This window comes from Balaenoptera ricei, chromosome 8, assembly GCF_028023285.1.
Source record: "Balaenoptera ricei isolate mBalRic1 chromosome 8, mBalRic1.hap2, whole genome shotgun sequence".
NCBI classification, from domain to species: domain Eukaryota; kingdom Metazoa; phylum Chordata; class Mammalia; order Artiodactyla; family Balaenopteridae; genus Balaenoptera; species Balaenoptera ricei.
Window position 1 is genome coordinate 98,579,946 of NC_082646.1, and position 24,700 is coordinate 98,604,645.

Below are 24,700 nucleotides of genomic sequence, written 5' to 3' on the forward strand. Positions count from 1 at the left end.
CAGCCCTGTTTCATCATCAATTTGGATAAGATGGGAACACACATGCTTACTTGGTATTGGTCTCGGTGGTCTTAAGCAACAGTGTCCATTTGGATACTTTAGATTTTTTTTCTCAGTTTCTGATTTATGTGAGCCATGTTTTTAATGTAAGACAGGCAGTTTGGTATTAAAGGTTGGAAAATGTGGTTATATACCCTCTTGACATTGAATTCAGGATCTTGTTCCAGAATAGTTACAGGATTTCTTGATTCTATGATGCTTGGATAATTGATGAAACCATTGACAAAAGCAACAATTTCCAACCTTGTTATTATGCCAGTATACTACACATGATGGCTGAAGTACTGAAATTTGATAGTTTTTGACTCATTTAAAAAATTGATTAGAGCACATTCAGGGTTTTTATTATAACAATACCTCTTTCACACATTTGTGTTCTAATACACTTTTCTGAGTGGGAGAGAAAGGAGATGAATTCTTCAGAACCCATCAAGTATGTGAATAGCACCCATCAAAGGTGATGCAGCTCAGAAAAAATGTGCAGAAAACCACTAATTGAAAACTTCCTTCCACTCATGTGTAGACATTTGGAAAGCACATCAATTTCTAACCCAGTGGTATAAAAAACTGCCAAGTTGTAAAACAAGGCTTCAAAACAGGACAGTGATTGTTTAACTAGATTCTCCTTATATTTTGGTTTTAAGCCAAAACCCTCCAATTAATCAACCTTCAGATTTCTGCCCAAACAGAAATCAGCACACACTTGTTGCCTGCTAACTATGTAGTCAACCATCCTACGTACCACGGAATAATTCTCTGCCCTTGGGAAGTTTACCATCCAATGGTGGAGGTGAGATATTCCATAAATGGAAATACGAGGCTCTGATGCTACAACTCTTCTACCCTCTGCCCGTGGCAGACATGACTAATCGATCAAAGTGTTCTTTCCTGCTGTGATCAGACACAGCCTGTTCAGCTCAGGGATCCAGGAAGCCACTACCAATTAATAAGAATTGATATGCAAGATGAAAGCTACTTGCTCCTCCTGATGCATACTTTACAAAAGGGAAATAAGTAAAGAAGGTAGAATTAAAAGGCCAAAGGTCTGGACTCTGTGCTACAGAAGACCTAAAGAGGAGTTCCTCAAAGTCAGTGAGATCAGAGAAGGCTTCCTGGAGAAGCAGCTTCAGCCCAACATTCAAGGATAACTGTGGAGAGGAGAGGCAGAGGTATCTCAAATGGAGAGAAAGGCAGCAGCCTGGGTACAGAGGGGAGCATGCTCAGGGTGTGGTGAGTCTGGCAAACCAGCTGAAGAGAAAGGCTGGGGCTGAGGGATGGATTTGCAAAGGAATGGTGAGACCAGGCTGTGAAGGGCCTCCAATGCTGAAGACTTCTCCCAGGTAGTAGAGTTGACAATGCTTAGGGGTGGAGCGATGTGTAGGGAGAAGGAAGAATCCAAGAGAGCTGCATCAAGGAAAAGTACCTCCATTATTACCTCTCAGGTCTCTTTCTTTTTCCAAGAAAACAATCCCTGAGTGTCATTGGATGTCTACAGTCACAGCAATATTTGGGCAACAGATTGGTTCTTCCATGTGATTTTCTTTTTTTTTTTTTATTGAAATAGAGTTGATTTACAATGTTGTGTTAAATTCTGCTGTAAAGCAACATGATTCAGTTATATATATATACTTTTTTTTTTTTTTTTAATTCTTTACCATGGGACTTTCATGGAGATTTCAAGGGACAGCAGCAAGGAGATTTCAAGGAAGGGACAGCCACTAGGGGGTTTCTTCTAATATTCTCTTCCCAGCTGCCACTTTGGCTGACTCAAAGCTAGTGAGTATCATCCCTAGATGTAGCTGTTCCTTCTCTTAAATGGGATCCAAATCTATTGGATTTCCCTTCTGCCTGACAAGGGCCAATATTCGAGCAGTCTACACAATGTTGTCACGAAATACGATTAGATCATGGAAGGTCAATAATATCAGAATATTTGGCTCCAATTTACTATAAAGGTCAAATATTTTTCCTCAGCTCATTTCAAGCTTCAAGCCCTGAAGCTTCCAACCCACAGGTGTGTCTGTTTGGCAAGCACGTATTAAAAACTTCGAGAGGTGCAAAGCACCATACTAGATGCTGGATCAAATGAGAAAATGGGCCATGATGTCAACAATACCCTCCCTTGCCTTCCCATCCTTTCCCTGATGCCACGTGGTGAAACTCCAGTGGTGGATGAGCCCCGCTAAACCATGATGCTGCATCAAATAGCCGTGTGCCGCAAGAGCGTCACCTAGACAGGCTGGATGGTTCCATGATAAATTCATGATCTCCAACCTTAAACTCAGTCCTCCCCAGAAATCCTACTGTTTCCCTAACTCCTCCCTCAAGCCCACATTTTGGAATTTCTCTCTCTCCTCTGACTTCCTTCATAGAGAAAAAGGAAACCAAGAGAACGGAAGCCCCTTAGCGTCCTGTTTAACAGACACAGCGACCTGCCCTTCTTCTCCAGACAGATGCTGTGCCCGTCCCTGTCCTGTGACACTGCAGGAGGTGTCTCCCACTCTCCCTCCCTCCAGGACCAGTCCTTCCATCCGAGTCTTGCGCCCCATCCACCCATGTGGGAGCCTTACACTAGCTGTTTTTTTTTTAATCTCTTTCTCCCTCTCTCTTGAACGTTCATCCTTCTCTTTCAACTGGCTCCTTCCCAACAGCTTTCAACTGTGCTCAATATTCCTTTGACCTCTTTTCCCCTGCTCAGCCCCAGCCCTAGCCCTCTCCACCCCTTTGCAGTCATGCATCTCAAAAGAACTGCCTATACTCAATGCTGTTCTCATTCCTCATTTTCCAGCCACTCTACAACACTTTCCCAGAGGCCCCATCAGCCCACTGGAGGTCACTGTTGGTCTCCAAGGTCACTGGTAACCTTCACTGTCTCATTCCTATGGGTTTTTTCAGTCTTACCTTACTTGACTTCTCAATGATTCCCTTCTTCTTCAAAAGTTTTTCTCTTGTTATTGTTATTATTTTGATATCACATTCTCCAGGTTTTTCTCCTTCCTCTCTGGCCACCCCTCCTTGTCTCATGAAATGTTGGTGTCCTTGGTACTTGTTCTTAGGCCCTCTTCCCTCTCATTCTGCACTCTTCCCAGGCGGTCTCAGCCATGCTCATGGCTGTGGTTGCTATTCCCCAATATATATCACAGCCAGACTGTGAGTTCCAAACCTGTGGAACCACCAGCACAATTGACATCTTCATGGAGATAGCTCAAAGGCTCCTCACACTTGCCCTGCACAAAGGTGAACTCATGACTTAAAATCCATGGCCTCTTCCTTGTTTCATTAATTGCAACCACCATCCTAAGTGAAACAGTGTTGTCCCTAACTCCTCTCTCTTCCTGAAGCCCACACCCAACCCACAGGCAAAGCCAGTCAATTTATTTTCTAAACATCTCTCCAAACTACTGCTGCCATCACAGTGGCTCAAGCCATCAAGGTCTCTTTCCAGGGTTTCCCTGGTATCCCCATTTCTACTCTTTCCCCACCCAAAAGGATGTTTTCATGGCCTAAATCTGACCATGTCACATCTCACTTAAGACCTTTCAGTAGCTTCCATTGCTCTTGGGATAAATATCCACATACTAATGGTGGCCCAGAAGGCCCTGTGTGGTGCTATCTGGCCTCACCCACCTCGCTTGCTTGCAGTCACTGCCTCCTGTGCCCTCTGTGCTCTACCCACTTTGACCTTCTTTCAGTCCCTCCTAAGTGATATTTCTTCTTTCCACAGGGCCTTTGTACATGCCCTATGCCTAGAAGACTTCAAACACTCATCCCCAATACCTTTACCTAGTAAATGGCACTAACTGTATGCTACAGGGGTGTGCAAGACAGTCCATTTGGTGTATGGAAGAAAATTACAGAATCTCATTTTATAATTTATTTTTGCATTATTGTTTTAAAAGGTCCATGTCTGTGCATGTTTTATTATGGACACAATATATTAGTAGAGCAATATGTATACATAATATGAAGCCTACATATGCTTCACAAAGAATTAAATATACATGTATAAGGGGTACAAGCTCAAAATGTTTTTACTGAAGGGAGTCTCCAAATATGTTAAGATTGGAGCACTAATGAGTTACCACTTCTTGAGAGAACTCTTGCTTCCCTTACCACACCTAATACAGTTAGATTTATATTCATTTGTACGACGGTGTAATGAAGATCTCTACCTGTAGAACATGAGCTCCAGAAGGTCAGGGATGTTGTCTGCCCAGTCACTGCGGTGTCCCTACTGCTAACTCAGTGTCTTGCACATGATAGGTCATCAAGAAATATTTTTTGAATGAATGAATATCCTAGAAGTGTAATGTTCATGCCCACCCTTCCCATCCTAACAGAGGGCTTTCATTTTTCACATCTGGAATACTTTTTTTTTTTTTAATTAATTAATTAATTTATTTTTGGCTGTGTTGGGTCTTTGTTTCTGTGCGAGGGCTTTCTCTAGTTGTGGCAAGTGGGGGCCACTCTTCATCGCGGTGCGCGGGCCTCTCACTATCGCGGCCTCTCTTGTTGCAGAGCACAGGCTCCAGACGCGCAGGCTCAGTAGTTGTGGCTCACGGGCCTAGCTCCTCTGCGGCATGTGGGATCCTCCCAGACCAGGGCTCGAACCCGTGTCCCCTGCATTGGCAGGCAGATTCTCAACCACTACACCACCAGGGAAGCCCCCTGGAATACTTTTTATGAACTCTCTCTTTCCTATGTAATGAACATACAGACAAGTCATTGTTTTGGTAAAGGATAAATAAGAAAAGGATTCAGAGATACCTAAAATATACTCTGAGTAGTGACTGGTGCTGACAGTATTGGGTGCTTTCAAAAGCGTTATCTCAATTGGTCTTTAATATTACCGTAGAGAACCTTATTGTTATCACCTCTGTTTTGTCGATGAGGAAAGTGGGATTTGGAATGGTCAAGGTCATTTAGCTGGAGAATGCTGGAGGTAGAATTCAAATTCAGGTTTGGGGTCTAAGTCTAATTTGCTTCCTGTTATATCTCAGTGGCTTGATCCTGAAATGAACATTTTCGTTCTAAGAGGTAATTTCCTCTTTTGAGTCATCTCAAAAAGCTAGATTGTTCTTACCTAAAACTAATACTGGTGGGTATCCAAAAACAAACACAAGTCTACCATGTAGTGGTTACCAACGGGATACTTATGCTCCTATTCATTCCTTTCCGTCCTTTGGTCCTTTTTCTCTGCAAGTTTTGTAATGAGGCTGTCACACAAAGGGCTGTAATGAGGCTGTCACACAAAGGGCGACAGTCCTGTTGCTACTTAAAGGATCCGTCCCACTTGCAAGGTAAGAGACGGGCTTATTAGATGATGCATTTGCAGGGAATGTGCCAAAATGCCCTGAGACCACGTTGACATTTTCCTATGGAGTTTCGTCTCTTGACGTACCATCACTGCCTTGACTGTATGTACGTCTCTCTGGTATCCTTGCCCTTTCTTTGTGAACAGACGGTGCTGGAAATAAAAACACATTCTAAGATGCTTGGGGAGTGCACTGTGAGAAAGGGTGGAGGGGAGGCGGGATCTGAAACACGGAATGAGCTTAGAGCTCTCTGAAGTTATTCTAAGCTTCATTCTGCAGCTGTTTCCAGCAAGTCTTCTAGTTGCCCAACCAAACTGCTCTTCCCCAACCTTCTCTTCATCTTCAAATGCATTCCTCTCCAAAACATCATTCTTTTTTCTCTTTTTGGCCGCACTGCATGGGATCTCAGTTCCCCGACCAGGGATTGAACCCGCGCATGGTGGTGAAATTGCTGAATCCTGACCACTAGACCACCAGGGAACTCACCAAAACATCATTCTTAATTCTGTTTGAAAAGCAAAGTCTTCACTCTCCTGCCTCAGTAACTTACATCCCTCTCATCAGGCCACTCTTAACAGCAAGTCCAAAACGACGTGGTTTATAATGATTTTCCAAGTAAAACGTGGTCCCCCCAGGGTATTATCTCATTGGTCTTTGCAACGGGAGATTTTTAAAACTGTCTCCAATGTCAGCTGCGTGAACAGAGGCTTGAAGGGAGGGAAACCAATACAAAGTGAAGCCACCACACCCTCCAGGCCTGTCTTGATCCCACGTGGTGTCACTGAAGCTGAGCACAGAGATTCTTCCACAAGCTCAGCACCTTCCCCTGCATTTCTGTGCTTGTGATTTTTATTCTGGCTGCAAGCAGAGACGGTGGCCCCATGAATCTCCTCCCCATTCATCTACCCATCCGTCCAATGACTCACGCAGTCATTCAACATTTCTCCTCATTTCTCTTGCTCTCTGCAAAGCCTGCTCAGTTTTTCTATGAAGGAAAAGTATGTCTTGGATTTAATGAGTGGAGGATGGAGGGAGTCAATGAAATACGTCAAGGTACCCTAGGGTCTCTGCCAGACGGACTAAGACTAAGGCTCAGTTTCACAGATTTTCCATGCGCTGCTCCTCCCCTTTCTCTCATTCATATATGCATATGTGCATATTCACATTTACATATGCATGTGCACATATTCATACACGCAACCACCCCTCATTATTTGACTCTAATCTGTTCATGGAAACACGCTGGCTAGTGAATTTCAGAGAGCAGTCGCTTGTATTCCACTATTTTAAATAGGGAAAATTATAATGCATTCCAAGTCCACCCAAAACCTCAATCAGCTTCCCCAAATATCACTGTGTATTGCTGTAATGCTCTTAAACACCATGTAAAACTCTCCCAGGAATGGTCTATAATATGAATCAATTAAAACACCCTTTGTTTAATTAGCACTTAGGGAACTCCTTGGTGGGAAAGTTTGTGTGTGTGCAGTGAATGGATACGGTAGGGGATCCAGGCTCCTCCTCCTGGCATCACACTGCCCTGATGATGCCAACGTGAGGAAACGATGTTGAAAGGTAGTAAATAGCACCTCAATTGGACCTGGCTTTGTAGGGCCCCCAGGAACCTAGGTGAAGCAGATTGGGACCCACGAGGGACTAAAGCTTGGGGCAAAGAATGAGGAAGGTGACAGTGATAACACGCACTGTATTTAAAGGATGGAGTAGCAGGTGCAAATTTGCTGGGAGAGCAGGGAAGCCAGCTCCGCTGCCCACTCCACTCCTCTTGTGAGACTCAGGGGCCATGACATGCTTTTACGGGTGTGCCCATGTGGATTCTCTGTAATTGGCATTCAATACAGAGCAGAAATGCTCATAGAAAACGTGCAAGATACTGATGAAGATTTTAAAAATAAGAGTTTGGATTTTTTTAAAAATTAAAAGCCTAGAAAGTACTTCACACCCACTAGGATGGCTATAATAAAGAACAAAAAATAACAACAAAAAATGGGAAAATAATGTGTTGCAAAGATGTGAAGAAACTGGAACTCTCATGCCTTGCTGGTGGGAATGTAAAAGGTGCAGTTGCTGCGGAAAGCAATTGGAGGTTCCTCAAAAAGTTAAACATAGAATTATCATAGGACCCAGCAATTCCACTCCTAAGTATATACTTGAGAGCATTGAAAACAGGTACACAAATAAATACTTGTACAGGAATGTACATAGCAGCCCTATTCCAATAACCAAAAGGTAGAATCAACCCAAATGTTCATCAACAAATGAACGGATAAACAAAGTGAGGCATGTACATATAATGGGATATTATTCAGCCATAAAGAGAAATAAACTCCTCATACACGCTACAACATGGGTGAATCTTGAAAACACTATGCTAAGTGAAAGAAGGCAGGCACGAAAAGTCACCGATTTTAAAATTCCAAATATATGAAACGTCCAGAAGAGGCAAATCCATAAAGACAGAAAACAGATTGGTGGTTTCCAGAGACTGAAGGCAGAGAGAGAGAGGAATAGTGTCTGCTTAATGGGGATGGAGTTTTCTTCAGGGGGAATAACAATGTCTTAGAACTAGCTGGAGGTAGTGATCCTCCAACATTGTGAATGTACTAGATGCTACTGATTCATATACTTTAAAATGGTTAACTTTATGTGAATTTCACCTTAACTTTAAAAAGCTTTGAAAATAACTGTAGCCTTTGCACTGTCAGTACACAGGTCAGTGTCCCTCACATAGGCCTTAATAAATGTCTGATACATAAATGAATAAAGGAATGGAGGAACCTGCCCATGGTCTGCAATACCCTGCTTGCCCAGGCTCCTGTCCCCTTCCCCAGCCTCATCATATACACTGGGCATCCTTTCTCTCTGTTCTCCAGGCACACTGACTTTTCCCTGGGCCCTCCTAAGTGCTAGGCTGCCTCCTGTCCCAGGACCTTTGCACAGCCTCATTCCTATCTGAAACCCCTCACAGCCCCCCTCCCCATTGCCCTGGTTAACTTCCCCTCCTACGCCAGCTCCCAGCTTGGCCATCACTCCCTCCAGGAAAGCCTCCCCTGACCTGTTCGCCTGGATCAGTTCCACCTTACCCTCTCATAGCACCAGAACTTTCTCTTTAGGTCACTTGCCACCATCACACATTTTCATTGATCTGTGCTCTTCTTCTACTAACTCTGGTTTCCCCCATTACAATGTAAGTTTCATGAAGGCGGAGAAAGGTCACTGTGTCATTGAGGAGGGGGCGGTTCCTGCATCCCCAGCCCCAACACAGTACCTGGCACAGGTCTGCGCTCAATAAACATAATTGAGAGAGACGGGAGGAAGGAATAGATCTAGCTTTTTCATCTGTTTTCCTTTAGAAACCTCCTAACTCATTATTTCTTAACAAATTGGTTATAGGGGGCCCTTCGTATGACGTGTGTGTTGATTCAGACATGTACATTCAGAATCCCTCAGTTCTCTTTTTTTTATTAAAGCTTTTTTTAAAAAATTAATTTATTTTATTTTATTTATTTTTGGCTGTGTTGGGTCTTCGTTGCTGCATGCGGGCTTTCTTTAGCTGCGGCGAGCGGGGGCTACTCTTCGTTGCGGTGCACAGACTTCTCATAGCTGTGGCTTCTCTTGTTGCGGAGCACGGGTTCTAGGCACACAGGCCTTAGTAGTTGTGGTTTGCTGGCCCAGTAGTTTTGCCTCACGGCCTCTAGAGAGCAGGCTCTGTAGTTGTGGCGCACGGGCTTAGTTGCTCTGCAGCATGTGGGATCTTCCTTGACCAGGGCTTGAACCCATGTCCCCTGCATTGGCAGGTGGATTCTTAACTACTGTGCCACCAGGGAAGTCCAAGAATCCCTTAGTTCTTAAAACCTGTTTCTGTGAAGCTCTTTTCCTCCATCCTCAAAGCAGGGTTTCCCAATGTTTGTTAGCAGAAATGAGCTCCGGACGTAGTGAATGCAGTAACACCAAGGAACAAGTCGGAGATAAGCTGTTACTGGTTTTGGGGAAGTTGTAGGTCAATAGCGTGGGCAGCGCAGGGATCTACCACGCGTATTCTCATTTCTCCCTCTGGTCTCTGACTCTGGGACAGTCAGTCACTCTTTTTTTTTTTTTTTTAATTTTATTTATTTATTTATTTTTGGCTGCATTGGGTCTTCATTGCTGCGCGAGGTCCTTTCTCTAGCTGCGGCGAGCGGGGGCCACTCTTCGCTGCAGTGCATGGGCTTCTCATTGCCATGGCTTCTCTTGTTGCAGAGCACAGGCCCTAAGCGCATGGGCTTCAATAGTTGTGGCACGCGGGCTCAGCAGTTGTGGCTCACGGGCTCCAGAGCACAGGCTCAGTAGCTGTGGCGCACAGGCTCAGTTGCTCCGCGGCATGTGGGATCCTCCCGGACCAGGGCTCGAACCCGTTTCCCCTGCATTGGCAGGCGGATTCTTAACCACTGCGCCACCAGGGAAGCCCCAGTCACTCTTTAACTTGTCTCCTCTTCTTTGTCTTCTGGGTCTGCTGCTTCCGTATCCTGCCAGTCTCTCCCCTTCCTTCTGCCTTCAGCTTAAGCTCCTCTGATTTCTCGTCCAGGTGTTTCTTCCATTGTGCTCTGATGGACTCTCTATTCCTCTTCTTGTACCCCAGATAATCTGGGCTAGTATCTGAAAGTCTAAAAATGTCAAAAGATGCAGCAGTACTTTCTGCTGGAATTAACAAAAGGTGCTAGTGAACCGTCAATCACATGAAGAGAAGAGCCATGAACATGAATTATCTACATGCTGAACCAGAGGAGAAACTAGAAAGGGAAAAAGATGTGACGGGTCTGGGACCTGCCACCAGGAAGGGATTGATGGACACAGACCAAAAGTCCACATTATGTTTCAAAGGGCCAAGGGTTTCCAGTGGGTGTGCGCTCATCTCCTTGAAATAATCTATGCTAATTTCTTGATGCAAAATTCATACTGTCTTCCCTGTTGCTAAGCGACCAGCCCAAACATGTTTACTGTGTAAATTTCTCTGGAGGGCCCAGGGCTGCACCCAGTGCTTGAAGCATGGTGGAAGCAAGAGGCAGCAAAGACATCCAAAGCTTTGGGAAAGGTTTCTGCAAATCTTTGACCTGCAAAGATTCATATATTGTAGACACTTTTATGCCATATCTGGGGAAACGCAGTGGCTCAAGTAAAATTTTGACTAGTTTTTTCTGCTAATCTTCAGCCTAGTGGTCAAAAGTGTGGGCTCTGGAACCAGAATTCCTAAATTTGATTCCCAGCTCTGCCACTGAGTAAGTTACTTAAGCACTCTGTGTTTTACTTTTCCCATGTGTAAAATGTAAGTAATAATTATGCATATTTCATAGGGCTATTGTGAGGATAAAATTAATATGGTTAAAGAGCTTAGAACAGAGCCTGGCACACATAAAGAACTCAATAAATGTTAGCTATGCTATCACTATTCTTTATTATTCTGTGGAAACGGATCTATTTTTTGTTTCTTTGTTTGTTTATATGAACAGGAAAGTTCACCAGCCAGGAGATCAGCTGAGAAATCAATTCTTTAAAAGGACTGAGAATCCAAAGAGGTCAGACCTTATGGCAGTCCAGAGTCAAATCAGTTCCAGGAGCGGGGTTAGCAATTCATGTTGGCCTCCTGCGATCACTGATGTAGAGGGGAGACCTCATCAGAGTAGCCAATGAGAACTGGAGAAAGTTCTACTTTGGGCCGAAGGTGGGGATTCCCACCCTAAGGGTTTCCCATGGTCCCCCATACCTCGCCTGTCATGGTAGCATTGTAACACGCTTCACGGCAACTGCTGGCTTCACTGTCTACCTCCCCACTTGCAAGGAACAGCATACACCTGTCTTTTTATTGTTGCATCCCAGTGCCTAGCATGTGTTCATTAAACTTTAGTGAATGAGCTTATTAGCTGATGAAATGCAGATCAGGGCTCTGATCCATCCTCACTCTGACAAGTCTGCATTCAGACAAGTGATCTGAGAGGATGTTGCTCCAGTGGTCTAAGGAAGAGGAAAACAGGTGGGAGAGTTAATCAGGCCACGTTGATGTTCTCCAGTCCCTAGTCCGAAGGAGGAGGTGGCCACAGGCATAGCAGAAGAAGGCAGACAGGGCCAGGGAGGTGATGCATAATGGACCACAAAAAGGAGGGCCACGTCTCTTGATTATAGTCCCCAAATCATCCTGGTATTAAAAATACTGGCTTGATGGGGAGGGGGAAGGGTAAGCTGGGATGAAGTGAGAGAGTGGCATGGACATATATACACTACCAAATGTAAAATAGATAGCTAGTGGGAAGCAGCTGCATAGCATAGGGAGATCAGCTTGGTGCTTTGTGACCACCTAGAGGGGTGGGATAGGGAGGGTGGGAGGGAGGTTCAAGAGGGAGGGGATATAGGGATGTATGTATACATACAGCTGATTCACTTTGTTATAGAGCAGAAACTAACACAACATTGTAAAGCAATTATACCCCAATAAAGATGTTAAAAAAATAAATAGTGGCTTGATACTAAATCAGTGTTCACAAACATTACAACACAACTTGACACATAATGAAAACTTTACTGAGTTATAACTACATACAGAAAAGTACACAAATCATAAATGTAGAGCTGGATAAATTTTCTTTCATAAAGTGGACACAGCTGTGTAACCAGCACCACGTCAAGAGGCAGAGCTTATAAACAAAAGCTGGGAAGCTCCCGACTCTGCCCCAGTCATTACCTGCCCCCAGCGGAAACCCCAGGCATAAACGGGCTTGAATTCAAATCTTGTGGAAATGGAAGCTTAACCACGTGCATTCTTTTGCATCTTCACTCTCTTATTCAGTGTTATGTCACGATATGATGATTTAACTCAAAATATACATTGAAGGGTTATCATGTGCCCGTTATCACACCGGATATTGTCAGGGATACAAGGGAAATGAAATACACTCCTTGATCTTGGGGGTAGGGGGGAAGACTCCACTATACATATGTTGTTTGATAAAAATACAGCATGTGTTTAAATTATTTCTTAAAAACTTTGAATCTATTAGTGTTTGCTGTAGTCTGAATGTTTGTGTCCCCTTAAATCAAAGATGACGCAAACAGATGGAGAGATGTACCATGTTCTTGGATTGGAAGAATCAATACTGTGAAAATGTTAGGAGGTGAGGCTTTAATCCATTTTGAGTTTATTTTCGTGTATGGTGTTAGGGAGTGTTCTAATTTCATTCTTGTACATGTAGCTGTCCAGTTTTCCCAGCACCACTTATTGAAGAGACTGTCTTTTCTCCATTGTATATCCCTACCTCCTTTGTCATAGATTAGGTGGGGCTTTTGGGAGTGAGTAGGCCATGAGGGTGGAGCCTTCATAAATACGATTAGTGCCCTTATAAAAGTGGCAAGAGAGAGCTCCCTTGCCCCTTCCATCAGGTGAGGTAACATCCAAGAGTCTAGGAAGCTGGTCCTCATCAGACACTGGATTGGCCAGAACTTTGATCTTGGACTTCCCAGCTTCTAGCTCTATGAGAAATAAATTTTGTTTATAAGCTACCCACTCTGTGGTATTTTCTTATAACAGCCTGAATGAACTAACACTATGTTCCATCAAAAGCCACATCCCGTCTCAACTCTGCTGGAAGGAGGGTAGGATTTTATAGTTTGGTAGTAAGTAGCATTGGGAGCTAGGAGCTTTTGACCACATAGCTTCAAGGGGACAGCAGCAGGGTTACCCTGGGAACTCTGAGACTCATTTGAGAAGATTCATGTAAGCAAGGTAAGCACCAGATGGGAAGAAAAATCAGACCTGAAATGAAAGCTTTCTGAGAACAGGACTGCAACTCGTGCTAACGTGTCAGGGCACTGACAGTTCCCCTTACTTACTCTGTAGTTATTTAGGTTCGCCAAAAGGAGGGCTTCCTCTGCAAGGACCCAGAAATGCTGTGAGTGACAGCCTGTGCAGACAAGCGTGAAAAGGAAATTCTGGGCGAAGGAACCAATGGGTCTGGCTGCCTCTTGCTAAGAGATGCGGCAGCAGCGGTGAAGCGAAGATGATCACACACACACACACACACACACACACACACACACACACACACACACACACCGTGTCTGCCTCTCTGCTCTGCCTCCTGGCTCAAGCATCCAGTAATCACTGCATAATAACCGAGCTTTGAAAGCTGGGCTGACCACAGGGAGGGAGGTCCCAGGTGATGCTGCCAGATCACAAGGACAGTGTAGTGAAACTGAATCCCTCTCCTCCCTGGAAAGCCTGCACGCAGGTGAGGGTGAGGGATTGTGTAAGAAGGCAGAATAAAGGGTTCACAATGTATATTTCAGAAAAGCCAAGACAAATTATGAATTGAAGCTGGCTGGAGGCATGAACAGCAGTGACTGAGGGTTTGCACCCTCCGCCACCTCCCACATGGTGGAGATGCTGGATGGATTCCTTCAGCTGTCTGGAGAAGAATGTCTGAAAAGCAGCAAATAAAAGACATAGGACTACAACAGTACATCTAATAAAATCAATCGGGGAAATGGTTATATGTGTGCCTCTTTATTCTTTCATTAAATAATAGGATCTAGCGGGGGATTTAATAAGTGCATAATTTAGAATTAGAGATGAGCATAAATGTTATCATAAAGCATCTGCAACAGCTGTGCTGTGCTCTGAAACTCTCTGTGATTTCCCTTGAGGACCAAGTCACAGATATTGCTAATATTCCTGTGGTGTGTTGTTTATACTCCTACTTACAGAAAATGCTAAGCTTCATGTAGAGGTTAATGAAAAGAAAGATACAATTTTTTCCTCTCCAAGACCAAGAACCCCTTACAGTTTAGCTATAGACCCCTTGTTGGGGTCTGTGGACCTCAGGTTAAGAACCCTCAGGGAAAGCTTCAAAGTGCTTTTCAAAATCACTGCAATTCATGACCAGAAATTGGATTCCCGGGCATGGCCAACAAATCCAAGGAATTTTTCCAGCAACCACAATCAGCGACTTATAGAGACATGGGCGGTCACTCTATATCGCAGAGACATCCCAGTTGTCAGTGGCTACAGGAATCTAGAACCCTCTTCCCCAGCCCCCATGCCCTCTTTGTTTAAGGAACATCTTCAGAGAGGCTTCCTTACCTGACTCTCCTCCTCTTTGTCAACATGTGCCACGCCTATCACCCTGCTGCCATCTGCCACCCCTAATACCACCTCCTTTACTTTTTTTGAAATGTCAACATAGTGTCTTTTCTCTGTGTACTTTATCTGGGTCAGCAGCTGAATCAGTCTGAGCACAATGGCAGCCAACCGACATTGTGAGATCTCAATTTCATCACATTCACACCTACAGATTCAGCCCCAGGGGCCCAAATCCTTGTCACTGAGGGAGCCAAGTGAGGGATGTGAATGGATGGGTCTCACATATCAACAAATGTTTATTGTGTCCCTATGAGCTAGCCCTGGGTTGCACAGTGGTTGCAAAATGCATCCACATTTGAAGAAATAACTCAGACAATCACCCACAATGGCTGGGCACTGGGATGCCTTTATTTGTCAACAATTTCTTATTGGGCACCTACTAGGTTCCAGACACTGAGTAGGTGCTGGGAATAAATATTGTACAAGTGAGTAGATATGAAAAATCACATCTAACTGTCCCAAGTGCTACAAAAGAATTGGGAAGGAATGGTATGGAGAACGTAATGGGGAAGAGAGGGCTTTGTTACACGTGGCCGTAGACAAAATCCTCCCTGAGGAGGTAAAATTCAAACAGAAAGAGACCTAAAGGATGAGAAGGAGCCATCTGTGTGAAAAGCCAGAGGAAAATGGGAAGGGTTGATGTCTTCAAGAAGGATCAAAAAATCCAGGGAAGCTGAGACGGCCCATGAAGCGGGCAACTGGCATGAGCTTGGCTGGAGAGGTAAACACCTGCCACATCAAGCAGGTGAGGAAGTGGAGTGGAGTGGCTAACAGCACCGACTCCAGAACCAGACCAGCTTGGCTAGAATCCGGCTCTAAAACTTCTCAAACTGTGTGGCCTTGGGCAAGTCACTCACCCTCTCTTTAGCTCTTTCAGCTTTAAGTTGGGCTCATCATATACGTCCTTCATTGAGTTGCTAAATGCATTAAGTGTAAAGCACTTAGAACGGAGCCTGGCACAGAGTACGTGCCAGGTTCCGGTTTGCTGTGTTTGTTCCAAGCTCAGTGAGAAGTTGTGGAGGACTTTAAGCCAGGGAGACGCATGATCTGGTTTGTCTTTAACAGATCATTGACCATTGCGTCGGCTATTGGTCCTCAGTAAGACAAAGAGTTGGAAAGGACCCCGGAGGTCACTTACACCAACACTGTCCCCAGCGGTTCTCTCTGGGAAGGGGAGGAGACAGTGCCTGAAGGGCCACCACTGTGAAAGGCAGAAGAATGGCTGTCCCTGAAGCGTGCCGGATGGGATAAGAGGTTGAGGACCCAACGTCTGGAGAAGGGCTCATCCAACACCCCCTCCCCCGCCCTGTGCCCGCCTGGAGCGGGTAGCCCACTACTCCCATTTCAGATGGTTCTGGGTCCCACATCCCACTGCCCGGTTGGCTCCTGTTCTTGCCGGTGTCAATGTCACTTTTCTCGGGTTGTAAGTGCGTCAAGGACAGCAGCCATTTCGTTCCACTCTCAGTGACTGACACAGGCCCCGAGCAACTGGGTCTGAGCTTTTGAATAATTAATTGACAAAAGGAAGGTGGAATCACAGCTTTATAGTGCCTCCCCTGGAACTCTAAGCTCTGGAAGGAACCTAGAGGGCCTTGGGAAGTCATTAAGTCACCCCCTGCCCCAGGGCCTGCCTTCCTCCAGTCTTTCCAGCCAGACTTCCTCCCGGGTCTCCAGAGGACATTTTGCACTCGCCACCTTGGAAATGTGTCCTGGAGATCGCAGCCCATGTAGCACAGTCCTTCCAAACCTCTCCCAGACCCCTTCTGCTGCTCTGTACAATGGGGACACCACCCATTTCCTGCCCAAAGAGGCTCTGGGGACAAGCTGATGCATGGGATAAAAGCCCTCCTGTCTCCAGGGGCATCTCCAGACACACCTTCGGGGAGGTCTCAGCTACTCGCTCAGTCTGGCTGGAGCTGAGAGCTGCTAGGACAGGCTGAGGGTCCTCCAGGCCCCTCCATATTCTTCTGCCTCTCCAGACCCCAGGCACACCCAGCCCAGCTGCCCCTCCCCAGCTCCCACTGCAGTGACAGCGGCCACCTGCTCTCTGGATTTTGGTGGATTTCCCCCTTCTCGACTCTGTCAGTGCTCTCCCTGTGCCAGCCCACAACTGGCCCCCCTCCTCGCTCTCACAGCCCCCCTTCTTCTTCCCCCCAATTCGAGCTTCTCATTCTGCACCATTCCCTTCTCAGTCTCCCCTAACCCTCACAGCCCGCTCCCCCAGCCCCCTCACAGCGTCCCGGTCTTATTACTCCTCCAAGTTCCCCACGCTCGCCTCCCAGCCCCCAGATCCCCTCCCAGCCCCATTCCCATCCAAGCTCCCTTTCCCATTCCCTCCCATGCCCGCCCCTTTAGCGCTCGCTGTCCCGGTTCCTCTCCTGTCCCCGCAAGCCCCCCATACCCTTCATTATCCTCCCCGACCCCTCCTCCACCCCCAGGCCTTCAGGAGCCCCTCCACACCCCCCCGAGGGTCCCCGAGCACGTCCGCGGTCCCCACACCCCGCCATGCTCTATCGCGCAAAGAAGAACGCCGACCATTGCCTGCCACCCACTCCCCCGCCGCTGCCCGGGAGACCCCACCCGGCCCGGGGAGACCAAGGCGCCGCCCCCGCTCACCTGCTGGGACCGGAGCACGCCGGGCTTCGCCTTCTCCGGATCGGGGTCCAGGTCCCGCTGCAGCACCCCCTTCTTGGGGTGCATGTGCCGGCACAGGCAGGTGACCCCGCACAGCGCGAGGATGCTGGTGGCCGTGCCCAGCGTGGCGCCCAGCGCGATCACGGGCACCGACAGCACCATGGTGCCCGCTCCCCGCGCGGGGCTGGGTCCCGCCGCCGCGCACCTCCCGGGCCTGGGATCCGGGCGCGCCAGCCGCTCTCCAGCCGCCGGAGGGGCGGGGAGGGAGGGCGGCTCGAGGACGTCAGAGCAGGAGGCTGGACCCGGAGCGAGCTGGTGCGCCCGCACTCAGCTCCGCGTCAGCCAGCATCCCTCCCCTCCAGCATATGACCGGACCCCCGACCCTAACCGGAGCCTGAGCCGTTCAGGTGGAAGGAACGTGAGGGTCATCTCGGGCCATCCTTCACGCTTTACGTAGAAGGACACTTGGGTCCCAGAAGGGCAGGAGCTGGCCAAGGTCACATTGTGCATTAGGTTAGCAGGGAAACCGGGGCTCAAACCCAGGCCTGAGACTCCGTCCGAGTAGGGGGTCGTTTTACCAGACTGCTAACCCTTTCTTTGTTCACCCTCTCTGGCCGAGGAGGCTGGAAAATCAACAGGAGCTTTTTCAAACACACAAAGCTGGAGATTTCCTATCTCCCGAACTTGCTGTGTGTTTACCACCAGGGAGAGGGGCTGTACCGCGTCCTGGTGGAGATGATTGCAATGATTCTTTTCACATCTGCACTTCCTTTAGCCGTGACCGGGTAATCTACCATTATTACCGAATCAGATTTGCAGATATTCTCGTCTCCATTTACAGATGAGGAAGCCGGAGGCTCAGAGGGGAGGTGGGGCAGCTAGAAAAATCCAGTCATCCTGAACCCAAACTCAGGTATGCAGATTCCAAGTCCGCATGCCACCCTCAAGGAAAGGACTTCTCTTAGAATGATAAAGAGTATCGCATGCAGCAGCTAGGAGTACACACTTTGATTCAGAGAGGGGGAAAATAAGCGTGCTTAGAGTGAGGGGAAATTAGAATTCCAGGCATGAGGAGGACTGTCTTAAATCACAAAACGAGGATTTCCAGTGTTTTTCATTATGCAGGGTTTCATTTAGTTCAGCAAGCATTTGCTGTGAGTCGGCTGTGCTCTAAGCATGCTGGACGTGTGTGAGGAGGAGTGGCGGTGATTTCATCTGAAACAGGGCTCTCAACTTCCCGTGCAGCTGATGACTCCCAAATCTATGATCATTCCAACCAAACCTTTTCTGCTGAGCCCAAGACATGACCACCATCTGGTACCTCCCAGTGTTTGTTATTTACTTCTGTAGAATAAACCCACGACGTAGTAAATAAACCCAAGAACAATTCTTTTGTGACTTCTCATGTTGACTGGGCTCAGCTGGGCGGTTTTCCTACTCAACTTGGTATCTTCTGGGACATCCAAGATGGCATACCTCATGGCAAGCAGTAGGTGCTGCCTGCTGCCCAGAGCACAGCTGGGCTGTGTATTGAGCACTTGGGTTCTCCTCCACGTGGCTGGAGCTTCTCACAGCATGGCAGCCAGGTTCGAAGAGGAAGGAAGCAGAAGCTGCCAGTTCTCTTAAGGTCTGGGTTCAGCAGTCCTAGAACATTGTTTCTTTGGTCAAAACAATAGTCTCCCTCTAATCCTTTCCCTACAGGGCATCAAAAAGGATGTTTCTGAAATACAGGGCTGATCCTGTCACTCACATGCATAAAAGCTTTCAAAGTTTCTGCAGCAATAAACCCGAGAGACTCCAGTTGAATCCAGAGCCCTTTGTGATGTGATCCCTGCCCTCTACATACTTCCCAACCTGCCCTTGAACCCCAGACAGTCCCGGGGACATGGGATTCATTCAGCAAATGAATACCTTTAGAGCCTCCATACTATCACCCATGGGTGCATGCAGCAGGCACTCAGGAACTGTTGAAAAGGCTGAATGGTTCACATGATCTCATGCAGGACTTCCAGTGGCTCCAGAGGAATCCCATTTGCTAAATGAGCTCCATTTGATTAAACTGACTCTTTTGCAAGTATTTATTTTGTGCCTGCTGTATGCCAGGCATATTTTCCTACTAAGCTTCATTTGCTGCCAGCTGTGGAGCTGAAGTGACTCTTTCCCTGGTGGTAGAGTTAGCATTCTCTCTCATAAGAGCTTCCCTGGGAGGTTTTCTTGGCTCCCAGGCCTGGCAATGCAAAATGTTCTGGGGAAATAAGAGGTTTAATTAATGCTCTCAGTCCGGATTTCGCATGCCTGAGCTGGTCCCCTGGGAGAACTTCAATGCCGCCTAACAAGGTCTGGGGTGGGGGTGAGGGAAAGGATGAAGAACACTTAATACCAGACATTTTCTGATGGAGATCAGACATCTGTCATGTGGTCCTCTGTTACTATGGTTACTGAGATGTTAGCAGCTGCAGTGACCTTCATTTTTAACAGGAAGAGGGACCCCAGCCCAAGTAGAACAGCTGGGCTTTTGCCTCTTTCACACACAGTGAACCCATGGCAGAGCTAGGCTAGACCTCAGGAGATTTGAAACACGGTTAAGTCATTAGGACTCTGGGTCACCTTGGCTACATCTCATCAAAGATGTGACTTTTGCTTCCTGGTTCCTGATATCCAGGCAGCAGCCCTTAATGACAACTCTCTAAGAAAAGGCATTAGTGGGATCCTTTGAAAAATGAGATCGTCTCTATTGAGAAAGGCTGTTGAGAGAGTTGGCTAAACACAGAGTCTGAGGATGAGGCTTGCAAATAATTGGAACCCTGGGGCCACCAGACTGCCAAGGAAAGACAGAGCAGGATGCTTGGGGGGGGGGGCTTCTGGAAGGCTGAAGAGTAGATCTCTGACAGTTCCCCAGCCTCTTGATGAGGATACCACCATTGTGATTTTGATGGCTATTTTACTTGCTGGATGCTGGATGTTGTTGTTTAAATATTCTGAGCAACTGCTTTGAATTTCTAAGATATTAAAAGGCTTTTATCTGTGGGGAAGGATTTCAAATGTAAGAGGTACTCTTATTTAGCAAACATTTATGGTGTCTGCCTATAGTGTTAGGCAAGAGGGAGGAAATATACAAGCAGAACAACTGAATTTTAACATCAGAAGAATTTCAGAGATCACTGTGTGGAATCCTTTCATTTTACCAAGAGGAAACCTGGGGCCCAGAGAGATTGTGGCTGGCCGCAGGGTAGAAGGAGTTAATGGCAGAGCTGGGAAGGTGTTTTAGGTTAGGGTAGATTAGGATGTGCCACAATAAAAAATAACTTCAAACCTCAGGGATTAATTCAATAAAAGTATATCTTGCTCCTATCACAGTTTAAGGAGGGTCAGGGGACCTGTGTGAGCAGTTCATCTCTAATCAGTGACTCAGGAATTTGGGCTTTTTCTGTCTTGTGACTCCTTTGCTTCCAGCCATGCAGACAGAGAAAAGAGAAGGAATTGAAGACCACTTGTGACATTTCAGAGGCCATGGCTGGAAAAAGTACATGGCTTTCACCCCATTGATCAGTCAGAATTTGATAACGTGACATCCCATAACATAACAGAGGAGACTGGGAAATACAGAGGAGAAACAAGCAAAAGTTGTCTTTGCCACAGAAGCCAGAGCTTAAGACTTCCTGTCCAGTGCATATTTCTCTAACTCATTCATTCACTCAACAACTTTTTTGAGTTTCTACCATGTACCAGGCACCGTGCTCAGTGATAGAACAAAGCTAGGGGGCAAAACCAAGCATGATCTCTCTTGCCATGGAGTTTACATTCCCACAGGAAAGACAGACAATAATCATTCATCACACAAGTACATGTGAAATGACAACTGTGATACAAGCTAAGAAGGAGAGGTTCAAGGTTGAGATTTGACTTTGAGACACCAATGAAGGCTTCCCGGAGGAAGTAGCACTTGGACTTCGGTCTAAAAGAGTTAAGTTAATGCAACTAAGAAGGAAGAGTGTTCTAGGCAGAGAAACAGTACATGCAGGGACCCTGTGATGGAACTGCACAGCGGGCAAGGGGTGGCCGTGTGCTGGCCAACCAGCTGGGGGGCAGGGACTGATTTTTAGCATTTGTTGATTTCTCTGGTGTAAATACTTCCACCATGGTCAATTTCCAGCTGCCAAAAAATTCCTGAGTATTCACCAATAGGAGCGGCTCCAGCACACAAGTGGCAGAAGCTCCGTGTGAGATGAGCCTGAAGGGAGAGGTGCGGGCCGGACAACAGGGCTTGTGGGCCATGAGGGAGGGGCACTCAGCGTTTTCAGGCAGGGGAGCATGATGTGATCAGATTCGTGTTTTGAAAAGACTCCTCTGGCTGCAGTGTTGAGAACAGATGCAAGAGGGACAATGTGGACGCTGGTGCACTGGAGAGGAGGCCACAGCGGGCATCCAGGAGAGGGCTGCCAAGCTTCCTTCACGACACGTAGAGCCGTGTGACGGGCCGGCTCTGTCTGTGGCGCGAGGAGAGGGAGGTGTGGGGGGCCGATCACTTTCCCTCTCTGCCGGACCCCACTTTCCAGCTCTGCATTGTTAGCTCGCTTGTTTGGTGACCTTGTGGTTCTCCAAGCTGGGCCGCTGCTAACTGGAGGTTCCCCAAGCCCTGGGCCCCGCTAAAGGCAAGATGTGCAGTAGGAAGCTGCCTGGGATAAAGGGGGTGGGTCTCCCGGGCCCCCAGCTGAGTGATGCAGCCCCCGGAGGGCTAGACACTGGCAGAGGGGCAAGGAGGTGAGGAGCTCCATCGAGGTCCAGGAGTGAGGCCCACTCCCACGACAACTGCCGCCAGCTTCGAGCAATTCTGGGGCCACATCGTAAGGCAGAAAGGAGGAAGGGGTTGGATCTGTGGACCCCTGATACAGAAATCCAAGTCGGCGAAAGGTAGAAAAATATTCTGGAGTTGAGCAAATCACAGCCTCGCTTACTGACCACTGCTGATGCCACGTGCCCTGGCAGGTCACCTTCAACAACCCAGTGTTCTTTCAAACCCCCGATTCCATATCAGCACACGATGAAGCAACATATTCCTATTGTCATGGGTAGAGCTCCTCAACTACATCCAATATCTCATGGAGCTGACCTAAAGGCTCCCTTTCTCTCTAGATTTCTGGAATATATGAAGAGGACGAGGCTTTGTCTGGAGGGTTTTTCCTGCCTGGCTGGGAGGAAGAATTGAACAAAAGCTATTTCCTTCTTCAGAAAAGTGTTTGTATGCAATATATATGAAATTTTGTATGTAACTCTAAATTGTTCAAGGACCATGTGACACCTTCTAGAAGTTCATGGACCCCAGAACCCCAGAAAAATCTTTGGCATGACTGAAAGAATAGTGGACTTGACATCAGAAGAAATAGATTCAATTCCCTTGTCTTTGTGTTCACTAGACTATATGATCCATTGGCAGATAAGCTTAAGTTTTCTGAGCCTTGATTTCCTTATCTGTAAAATGGGGACAATCATCTTCACTTCATGAAGATGTTGTGAGGATAATCTAAACCTGTGTAAATAATAGAGGATACTCAATGAATATTAAAATGATCCCATTTGCTCCAGACCCTTTAATTTCTCAATAAAACAGCTTAGCTTAGTGGAAAGCATAGTTATTGAAGTCCCACAGGTATGTATTATTCTATCTTGGTTGCTTATGAGCTGAGAGACCCTGGATAGATTAGTCAGCTTAACCTGCTTGAGCTTTAGTTTCTTCATTTATAAAATTAGTGTAGTATATTTGCAGAGGTGGCTGCAATTATTCCCCTTCCTATGCCCATAATTCTTTGCAATATTATGACTTTCCAAAAAAGTGAGGGTCTCTTGCTTCACGCCTTCATCTGGGCTGGCCTTGTGACTTAATTTGGCTGATAGACTGGTGGAAATGACATTGTGCCAGTTCTAAGCCTAAGCCTAAGGAGACATTGGATGCTTCCACTCTCTGTCATGGAATCCTGTCCAGCCAGCATGTGAAGAAGCCCAGGCTGGCCTTTTGGAGGATGAACGATTAAGTGGCCCAGTTGTCTGCATGACCCCAGGCCACACAGAAGCACAGCTGCGCAGCTGCCTGGCAACTTGCCACAGACACAGGACTGAGCCCAGCCAACACCAGAAGAACCACCCAGCTGAGCCCAGCCAACTGTGCCAGTCCACAGAATTAGGAGCTAACTGAAGATTATGAGTCATTTTAAGCCACTGACTTTTGGAGTGTTTGATCCACATCAAGAACTTCAAGTGGTAGATGGTATTTTAGCCCTCACAGAATTACTGGGAGGGTGTGGAAGACACCTAGCACAGGGCCTGGTGCACAGAAGTGGTGTAATGAATGACTTTGATCATTATTCCTGGCTCCCAAAGGCAATCTCGCCAAGCACTTTCAGCAATGCCTGATGGGTGCACTAGCCCATTAATAATCGTGTAAGAATCAATCCTGGGGACCCTAATGCTTAAAATGGTAAGTAATAGCTCTCTGATCCAACCTCCACGGAACCAACTTTCCAGATTAGTCCAAGCTCTCCAGTCCAGTTGTGTTCATCTCCAAATCTTTTTATGCCAGTTGATCTCATTATTGAATTATATACTTTAATTACTTTATATGTCAACTAATGAGATAGAAGCATGAAGAGAAATACTTTGGAAAGACCTATAAAGGTAAGTTGCCTTCAGAACTTCTATTAAAATAAGTACCAGCAAGTTATCTGCAAAGGGTTGGGGGGAATTGTAAAATTGTAGGATTCTGCTGTCAAATTGTTAGGCAAGTGTATCTAAGCTCTTCCTCCACTGTAAAGAAAGTGAGACTGGACATCACAGGTGACCCATCATGGTGTGTACAAAAGGAAACGGTGTTAACATTTATGAAGTACTTCCTACATGTCATGCAGGGCTCTGAGCATTTTATCTGTACTAATACGTTTCAGAAACTTTAAGAAAGATGGCACGGAGCTCTAATTAACAAGAGATGGGATAAATAATAAAAACTATGATTTACATTAAAATAGAATCCTTAAGTTGTGTGTGTCATTTGTAACTTTTTATTGGAGTATGACCCATGGGCAATAAGAGCCCATACAGATCATATGTAATACAGATCATAAGTATAACTTAGTTCATTTTACAAAATGAGCACACCCGTTCTATCCCGCACCCAGAGCAAAGCACAGAAGAAGACTCACACCCCAGGAGTTCTTTGTGCATTGTTTTCTAGGATTCCCCATTTTAACCAGCATTTTCAGATGGGCCCAGCAGCCCTGGGTCCCGAAGTGTCAGACTTAAACAAGCTTCCCCGGGATAGTAAGCTGGGGCTGTGAAGAGGACCCGCCCGTGCTGTCCACGGATGGGAGCATGCTGCCACCTGGAGGACACAGGGGGAATGGACTCTCCCTTCCAGGGCTTCACTCCCTGCATCACCCTCTTTCTCTCTGAGGCCTCTCTGTTCTAAAATGACCAGCCCTCTGCCCTTTGCCCCATCACTCCCTGCTCCCCTTTCCTG

General features: G+C 46.6%; 1 protein-coding gene across 1 annotated transcript in view; it reads right to left on the bottom strand.

Moving 5' to 3' along the window:
* SYT13 (synaptotagmin 13) overlaps positions 1-17,355 on the bottom strand; it is a 39,332-nt gene extending 21,977 nt beyond the window's left edge. Inside the window, exon 1 of the mRNA XM_059929663.1 lies at positions 17,176-17,355. Within this exon, the coding sequence (XP_059785646.1) occupies positions 17,176-17,355 (180 nt within the window). The remainder of the gene's footprint in view (positions 1-17,175) is intronic.
* Between the last annotated feature and the right edge of the window lie 7,345 nt (positions 17,356-24,700).